The sequence below is a fragment of the Oncorhynchus gorbuscha genome, linkage group LG04, assembly GCF_021184085.1.
Source record: "Oncorhynchus gorbuscha isolate QuinsamMale2020 ecotype Even-year linkage group LG04, OgorEven_v1.0, whole genome shotgun sequence".
NCBI lineage: Eukaryota > Metazoa > Chordata > Actinopteri > Salmoniformes > Salmonidae > Oncorhynchus > Oncorhynchus gorbuscha.
The window spans coordinates 801,588-811,186 of NC_060176.1; the positions used below are offsets into that span (position 1 = coordinate 801,588).

General features: G+C 44.5%; 1 protein-coding gene across 4 annotated transcripts; it reads right to left on the reverse strand.

Moving 5' to 3' along the window:
- Positions 1–248: 248 nt before the first annotated feature.
- Positions 249–8,541, reverse strand: LOC124033073 (APAF1 interacting protein). Of its 4 annotated transcripts, none has more exons than XM_046344998.1 (8): positions 8,434–8,541; positions 7,735–7,967; positions 7,208–7,308; positions 6,967–7,015; positions 4,747–4,864; positions 2,798–2,933; positions 1,301–1,468; positions 249–1,105 (listed from the first exon to the last, which is right to left on the reverse strand). In XM_046344998.1, the coding sequence occupies exons 2-8, from the start codon at positions 7,798–7,800 to the stop codon at positions 988–990; spliced, it is 756 nt and encodes a 251-aa protein (XP_046200954.1). In that variant the 5' UTR covers positions 7,801–7,967; positions 8,434–8,541; the 3' UTR covers positions 249–987. The 4 variants fall into 4 exon arrangements, with proteins under 4 accessions (XP_046200954.1, XP_046200956.1, XP_046200955.1 ...); XM_046345000.1 differs by lacking the exon at positions 8,434–8,541 and adding an exon at positions 8,182–8,426; XM_046344999.1 differs by lacking the exon at positions 8,434–8,541 and adding an exon at positions 8,053–8,426.
- Between the last annotated feature and the right edge of the window lie 1,058 nt (positions 8,542–9,599).

Sequence of the window (9,599 nt, forward strand, 5' to 3'; positions counted from 1 at the left end):
GCAAATCTCATCAAATAAAGTCTGTGTCTGTAACACAATGGGTTAGTGTGTGGCTCAGGTCCAGCCAATTTGACAACAACAGCCAGTCTGTCTTTTAAGGACCAATAAGAGGTTTTGGGGGTAAAATATTGTATAACACCATTCTACTATTACTGTAGATAGAGTATATTAAAATACATAGACATTTCTAATGATTGTTTGCAGGACATAAAATGTAGTTTTTGGTACAAAAGCCACTGTGGCAGGAATTATTTTAAATCTACCAGCCACACAGATTCTTTTACCAGCCAAAATATTTTCCATAAAATTACACCAACAAAACAAACAGATGAGCAAGCATTGTAATGTTTCTAAAAACAATAAGTGTATTACTAGTAAGAAGTAAAATTGGTATATTCATTAATTTAATTTTTAACCAAAATATCAGAGACAAAAATGTTCACCTGCACCTTTAAGGGAGGGTGGTTACCGTGGCAATGCAAAACAGTATCGTTTCTGCCTGTGAGATTGACTAGTAGAAGCGTGGTCTTCTCTTCACAAGCAGTTGAAACTCAAACATAGAAAAACAACCTAGTTTATGAACAAAACAATGTAAATAGCCAAGAACACACAAGGACAAAGTCTCACTTCAGTAGACTTTCTTTTCAAGTAAATTAGACCAACTTTTATGCCTGTGCACAGCGCTTCTAAAAATGTAATCTTTCACTCAGCTCTTCACGTGCGCACAGTCCCCCAGCCAGGCTGTGTTGCAGAGCGAGGTGGAACAGGCTATATATTACAAGCTATGAAACAAAAACGGCAGAAATATTTTGAAAACAGCAAGTGCAGCATATATGTCACTATAAATGTGATCAAACTTGACTTTCTATATTCACAAATGTGAGTGAAATACTTTCACTGTGAAGTCCTGACCACCCGGTGACATGGCTGGGGAAAAAATCCACATTTGGCAGGTGTTCATTTTAGGACCTGATAGTTTGCCTCCATTTATTGGGATGGTTGGACATCGTAGTAATGGTTCTCTTCAACGGGTGGTGCTGAAGGATCCATTCCACTCTGCTTCATTTGGACGGCGATGTCAAATAGGTAGTCATAACATTCACACCTGGAACAAGACACGTGGATAACCCACTACCACACAAACCTCTAGAAAGCACCAATGATGCATTTAAAAACAGTGATAAAGTCAGTCTAAATGACACATTCACAGTAATACTTCGACAAACATTACTTTTAGACTATTTATAATTATTCACTTCTATAAAACATTGTGTTACTTCATAATCATTCATTAACTCACATGGTCTTGGCTTTCTCCCAGGACTCCCCCCACACGTAGACGCCGTGGCGCCGGATGAGGACCGCACAGGAGTCTGGGTACTGCTCCATGGCCAGCGCCATGCGCTCCTTCAGGTCCTGCTCCTCCGGGGTGTTCTCAATGATGGGGACCACCAGGGTTTCATCATATCTACACACACACACATCAACGTCAGTGTGTGAGCAGAATGCATAGTCAATAGGGCCACTATCTAAAATCAAGTGTCAGTTTCCCCTGAATGAAAATGTGCCAGAATTGACAGGAGTTACAAGGTAACATCTGGATTCCCACATTCATTTCCATAAGCTGCTGGGGCTGGACTGGTTCAGTACAGACATTCACACTGTAGCACATTGGCAGGTAGCTTAGTGATTAGAGTGTTGGGCCAGTAACCGTAAGATTGCTGAATCGAAACACCCTGAGCTGACAAGGTAAAAATCTGTCATTCTGCCCCTGAGCAAGGCAGTTAACCCACTGTTCCCTGGGTGCCGAAGACGTGGATGTTGATACAGGCAGCCCCCCGCACATCTGATTCAGAGGGGTTGGGTTAAATGTGAAAGACACATTTCAGTTGAATACATTCATTTGGACAACTGACTAGGAAATCTCCTTTCCCATTGAGCACTTATACGGCCGTCGTTGGTGCTGGAGGTGTCCTCGCAACCTGCCCACCCATAGTTGGTGCTGGAGGTACCCTCGCAACCTGCCCACCCGTAGTTGGTGCTGGAGGTACCCTCGCAACCTGCCCACCCGTAGTTGGTGCTGGAGGTGTCCTCGCAACCTGCCCACCCATAGTTGGTGCTGGAGGTGTGCTCGCAACCTGCCCACCCGTAGTTGGTGCTGGAGGTGTGCTCGCAACCTGCCCACCCGTAGTTGGTGCTGGAGGTGTGCTCGCAACCTGCCCACCCATAGTTGGTGCTGGAGGTGCCCTCGCAACCTGCCCACCCGTAGTTGGTGCTGGAGGTGCCCTCGCAAACCTGCCCACCCATAGTTGGTGCTGGAGGTGCCCTCGCAACCTGCCCACCCGTAGTTGGTGCTGGAGGTGCCCTCACAAACCTGCCCACCCGTAGTTGGTGCTGGAGGTGTGCTCGCAACCTGCCCACCCATAGTTGGTGCTGGAGGTGCCCTGCCCTGCCCGTAGTTGGTGCTGGAGGTGCCCTCGGCCCACCCATAGTGGTGCTGGAGGTGCCCTCGCAACCTGCCCGCCCGTAGTTGGCGCTGGAGGTGTCCTCGCAACCTGCCCGCCTGTAGTTGGTTCTGGAGGTGTCCTAGCCATGTGCCTACCTGTAGTTGGTTCTGGAGGTGTCCTAGCCATGTGCCTACCTGTAGTTGGTTCTGGAGGTGTCCTAGCCATGTGCCTACCTGTAGTTGGTTCTGGAGGTGTCCTAGCCATGTGCCCACCTGTAGTTGGTTCTGGAGGTGTCCTAGCCATGTGCCTACCTGTAGTTGGTTCTGGAGGTGTCCTAGCCATGTGCCTACCTGTAGTTGGTTCTGGAGGTGCCCTTGCGGATTCCCTTTATCATCTCCTGGTGAGTTATGCGGAATTCCTTGCCAGGATAAAACAGAGTTGCCATGACGGCAGCCTTGGAGTGGGTGTGGATGACGGCCTGCGCCGCTGAGGAACAGGAGGGAGACAGTTAGCATGTTGGCCTATTTCCAGGTCTGTGAATAAAGCTCACCCCTCATAGGCTATCATTCATGAACAGAGAGAGCTCACCTCTCATAGTGTATCAATCATTAACAGAGAGCTCACCTCTCAGTGTATCAATCATGGACAGAGAAGTCACCTCTCATAGACTATCATTCATTAACAGAGAGAGCTCACCCCTCATAGTGTATCATTCATTAACAGAGAGCTCACCTCTCATAGTGTATCATTCATTAACAGAGAGAGCTCACCCCTCATAATGTATCATTCATTAACAGAGAGCTCACCTCTCATAGTGTATCATTCATTAACAGAGAGAGCTCACCCCTCATAATGTATCATTCATTAACAGAGAGCTCACCTCTCATAATGTATCATTCATTAACAGAGAGAGCTCACCTCTCATAGTGTATCAATCATTAACAGAGAGCTCACCTCTCATAGTGTATCAATCATTAACAGAGAGAGCTCACCTCTCATAGACTATCATTCATTAACAGAGAGCTCACCTCTCAGTGTATCAATCATTAACAGAGAGAGCTCACCTCTCATAGTGTATCATTCATTAACAGAGAGAGCTCACCCCTCATAATGTATCATTCATTAACAGAGAGAGCTCACCCCTCATAATGTATCATTCATTAACAGAGAGCTCACCTCTCATAATGTATCATTCATTAACAGAGAGAGCTCACCCCTCATAATGTATCATTCATTAACAGAGAGAGCTCACCTCTCATAGTGTATCATTCATTAACAGAGAGCTCACCTCTCATGATATGAGGTAAAACACCAGCCCTAATGTATCATTCATTAACAGAGAGCTCACCTCTCATAGTGTATCATTCATTAACAGAGAGCTCACCTCTCATAATGTATCATTCATTAACAGAGAGCTCACCTCTCATAGTGTATCATTCATTAACAGAGAGCTCACCCCTCATAGTGTATCATTCATTAACAGAGAGCTCACCTCTCATAGTGTATCATTCATTAACAGAGAGCTCACCTCTCATAGTGTATCATTCATTAACAGAGAGAGCTCACCCCTCATAGGCTATCATTCATTAACAGAGAGCTCACCCCTCATAATGTATCATTCATTAACAGAGAGAGCTCACCTCTCATAGTGTATCATTCATTAACAGAGAGCTCACCTCTCATAGTGTATCATTCATTAACAGAGAGCTCACCCCTCATAGTGTATCATTCATTAACAGAGAGAGCTCACCTCTCATAGTGTATCATTCATTAACAGAGAGCTCACCTCTCATAATGTATCATTCATTAACAGAGAGAGCTCACCTCTCATAGTGTATCAATCATTAACAGAGAGAGCTCACCCCTCATAGTGTATCATTCATTAACAGAGAGCTCACCTCTCATAGTGTATCATTCATTAACAGAGAGCTCACCTCTCATAGTGTATCATTCATTAACAGAGAGCTCACCTCTCATAGTGTATCATTCATTAACAGAGAGAGCTCACCCCTCATAGACTATCATTCATTAACAGAGAGCTCACCTCTCATAATGTATCATTCATTAACAGAGAGAGCTCACCCCTCATAGTGTATCAATCATGGACAGAGAGCTCACCTCTCATAATGTATCATTCATTAACAGAGAGCTCACCCTCATAGACTATCATTCATTAACAGAGAGAGCTCACCTCTCATAATGTATCATTCATTAACAGAGAGCTCACCTCTCATAATGTATCATTCATTAACAGAGAGCTCACCTCTCATAGTGTATCAATCATGGACAGAGAGCTCACCTCTCATAGTGAAGGCATTCATGAACAGAGGGGTGCACTGGCTCTTCTTCAGGTTCTTCCAGGGGGGTGGGGAGCTGATGTCTCTCTCCTCCACATCACAGACAAACATGTCATCCGGCTACAGGGTGCAACACACACATAAAAAACACATCTCCAGAAACTGTCAAACTAAGTAGTCCAAGTTGGCTCTGATGATATGAAGGCTAAACACCAGCCCGGCTCACCTGTAGTCTCTATGATGATATGAAGGCAAAACACCAGCCCTGCTCACCTGTAGTCTCTATGATGATATGAAGGCAAAACACCAGCCCTGCTCACCTGTAGTCTCTATGATGATATGAAGGCAAAACACCAGCCCTGCTCACCTGCCCTGCTCAGTCTCTATGATGATATGAAGGTAAAACACCAGCCCTGCTCACCTGTAGTCTCTATGATGATATGAAGGTAAAACACCAGCCCTGCTCACCTGTAGTCTCTATGATGATATGAAGGCAAAACACCAGCCCTGCTCACCTGTAGTCTCTATGATGATATGAAGGCAAAACACCAGCCCTGCTCACCTGTAGTCTCTATGATGATATGAAGGTAAAACACCAGCCCTGCTCACCTGTAGTCTCTATGATGATATGAAGGTAAAACACCAGCCCTGCTCACCTGTAGTCTCTATGATGATATGAAGGTAAAACACCAGCCCTGCTCACCTGTAGTCTCTATGATGATATGAAGGCAAAACACCAGCCCTGCTCACCTGTAGTCTCTATGATGATATGAAGGTAAAACACCAGCCCTGCTCACCTGTAGTCTCTATGATGATATGAAGGCAAAACACCAGCCCTGCTCACCTGTAGTCTCTATGATGATATGAAGGCAAAACACCAGCCCTGCTCACCTGTAGTCTCTATGATGATATGAAGGCTAAACACCAGCCCTGCTCACCTGTAGTCTCTATGATGATATGAAGGCAAAACACCAGCCCTGCTCACCTGTAGTCTCTATGATGATATGAAGGCAAAACACCAGCCCTGCTCACCTGTAGTCTCTATGATGATATGAAGGCAAAACACCAGCCCTGCTCACCTGTAGTCTCTATGATGATATGAAGGTAAAACACCAGCCCTGCTCACCTGTAGTCTCTATGATGATATGAAGGCAAAACACCAGCCCTGCTCACCTGTAGTCTCTATGATGATATGAAGGCAAAACACCAGCCCTGCTCACCTGTAGTCTCTATGATGATATGAAGGCAAAACACCAGCCCTGCTCACCTGTAGTCTCTATGATGATATGAAGGCAAAACACCAGCCCTGCTCACCTGTAGTCTCTGTAGCTCATTGATAGAGCATGGCGTAGTCTCTATGATGATAACACCAGCCCTGCTCACCTGTAGTCCTATGATGATATGAAGGCAAAACACCAGCCCTGCTCACCTGTAGTCTCTATGATGATATGACAAAACACCAGCCCTGCTCACCTGTAGTCTCTAGATGATATGCAAAACACCAGCCCTGCTCACCTGCTAAATCTCTATGATGATATGAAGGCAAAACACCAGCCCTGCTCACCTGTAGTCTCTATGATGATATGAAGGCAAAACACCAGCCCTGCTCACCTGTAGTCTCTATGATGATATGAAGGCAAAACACCAGCCCTGCTCACCTGTAGTCTCTATGATGATATGAAGGCAAAACACCAGCCCTGCTCACCTGTAGTCTCTATGATGATATGAAGGCTAAACACCAGCCCTGCTCACCTGTAGTCTCTATGATGATATGAAGGCAAAACACCAGCCCTGCTCACCTGTAGTCTCTATGATGATATGAAGGCAAAACACCAGCCCTGCTCACCTGTAGTCTCTATGATGATATGAAGGCAAAACACCAGCCCTGCTCACCTGTAGTCTCTATGATGATATGAAGGCAAAACACCAGCCCTGCTCACCTGTAGTCTCTATGATGATATGAAGGTAAAACACCAGCCCTGCTCACCTGTAGTCTCTATGATGATATGAAGGCAAAACACCAGCCCTGCTCACCTGTAGTCTCTATGATGATATGAAGGCAAAACACCAGCCCTGCTCACCTGTAGTCTCTATGATGATATGAAGGCAAAACACCAGCCCTGCTCACCTGTAGTCTCTATGATGATATGAAGGCAAAACATCAGCCCTGCTCACCTGTAGTCTCTATGATGATATGAAGGCAAAACACCAGCCCTGCTCACCTGTAGTCTCTCCTTCTGCACTCCAGACGGGGCAATGTAGATCTGATCTCTTGGTACAACAAAATGGGGAGATAGAGAGAGAGAATATATTTATTTATTTATTTATTTATTCATCACTCACTCACTCACTCACTCACTCACTCACTCACTCACTCACTCACTCACTCACTCACTCACTCACTCACGTATGAGGTTTTGAATTTTTAAAATGATTCAACAATATTAAAGTCAGAGCACTTACCCACGTCTCAAACTTAGCCCTCCCCCTGTCCCAGTAACCCAGCCGAGTTGGTAGAAAAGACGACATAACTCTGGGATGAGAAGCCGTGGATGTTCCTTGTCCTGAAACAAGGTGATGGGGAAACACTACATTACCCAGACACCATAATGGCTCATCATTTACCTTCAGGTGCTTGTGCAAATTATGAATGTTGTGAGATGTGGCCACATCCATTTACCTCTTCTCACTCTTTCTGGGTCTTAAACTGGAGCTGTGTGTTCTCTCTCTCACCCTCTCCCTGTTGAAGTCCCCCTGTCGTTTCTCTCTAGCTCTCTGGCTTTGGACTCCTCAAAATATCTTCCTCCGACTTCCCTCATCGCTTCTATTGTCCTTAGATTCTTGCTCTACTCACTGTCCAGCCTACAAGTTAAGGTGTGAATCTAGCTCGTTACTTGTTTGCCATTTCAGATTGCAAGACTTGTTTTAAATGTGTTAGCCAGCCTAGCTAGATAACCTACAACGTTTAGCAGTCGTTCTAAAGCACATACCTGAGACTCTGTCGACTCGGAACCATTTTCCTTGTCATCATTGGTGGCATCACAAACAGATGTCATTTTATTTTGGATAGATGCAGAACGAACTGCTTTTTCAACTGGTGGAACCAGATTCTTCTTGCAAGTTCTCTCTTTTTCACCCGGTGGAACCAGAGTCTTCTTGCGCCCACGTCCTGGGAGGTTGACTACAACTCCATGGACAGCATGCTTCCTGATAACATTACGAACTGTGGAAACAGCAATGCCAAGGTCTCGGGAGATGGACTTGTAACCTTGCTTAAGGCCATGTTTGGTTATAATCAAATTCCTTACATCCTCAGACAGTTCTTTCCCCTTCGCCATGTTCACAGTGGTAACGTTATAATGAAGCAGAATATCCTGTTCTCTTTTCAACACGATTTGAATGGCTGTTTTTACCTTGTAAAAAGACCTGCAACTTACCACAGTACACGTGTGAACACGTTTTTGATTTTAAATGTATATTTGAAGACGTATTGAATTATTTAAAATAGACGTACAAGGGTGCCAATACACTAGAGCGCAACTGTAACAGGCTGGCCAAAAAGCAAACTAGATAACTTTAACATGCGACGTTATTCCTCCTAAACGAAATCTAAAACAACATATCGTTTAAATACAATATTTCGCCACATGTTTAAATGGAACAATTCAGTTTTATCGCATTTTAAATACCTTTGTGTGTTTGTTTGAAAGCAGAGGTGTCGTCATTAGTGCGACAGGATATAGTAAGGACCTCCAGATCTCTTGTACGTGGCCTTGTATTGTGCCTGAAGACAATTATCGAATAATCGCAGAGGTCTTTGATAATCGGCAAAAATAAGATGAAACAATTCGTAGCAATTCAAAATCAAACGTGTTTTATTATTTGTTCATATTTTTGTTTGAAGATGTATATCCTATATCAGGGTAACTTCAACCTGGAGAGGGTGTTGCACAAGTATGCCTAACAAGCACCAGGTGGTAGCAGAGCCCAAATAAATTAAACCAAATTTATGGTAACGACAGGTACTTTTTTCTTGTCTAGTCATGAAAAGTGGTCCCTCTCTTCCCAACTAGAGTCACCAATTTACATCATGGTGCTTGCAGGCTGCAGTCTAATTACAGTGTAGATGCCTACTAGTACATTATATTATTATATTATATTTGAGTCATTTAGCAAATGCTCTTATCCAGAGCGACTTACAGTTAGTGCATTCAAGAGACCCGAGCTGGCAGAACAGAGTGCTTGGGTTAAGGTGTAGGGTTTGAGCATAGCCTGAAGTGGCAGTTCCTTAGTGCTGTTCCGTAGATAAGTACCATGGTCTTGTAGTGGATGTGAGCTCCGACTGGAAGCCAGTGGAGTGTGTGGAGGAGCAGAGTGACATGAGGGAACTTTGGATGGTTGAAAACCAGGCGGGCTGCAGTGTTATGTTACTGTATCTATCAGCATTTGAAAGGATAGTGTGGCTGTGACATGAACTCTTCATAACAAACATTTAGTCCTGCAACCTGAAACGTGACCATTAGGCCTTTAATATAATGTTGGTTTACAACCTTGTTGTAGGTCTATCCATCCCAGGGGGAGGGATGTTTCCTTGGGACAGCTTTACTTCACCAAAGTCCTTATTAGATACATTGTTTTATAATTGACAGATGACCATGTTCGTTATCAAGAAACATTTTCCACAAGCTTGCCTTTTACTTAGTGTTTTTTGGACTGACAGTGTGTAGGATATCATAGGGAGGTAGCCTATAGATGGCTGGGGTGAAAAGTGGAGGGGTAAGTCCAGGCCAATAGGGATTTCTAGGTTCTCGTCAGACAGGATCAAATGCCTTGTGTTGACAGAAGTGCCGGGGAC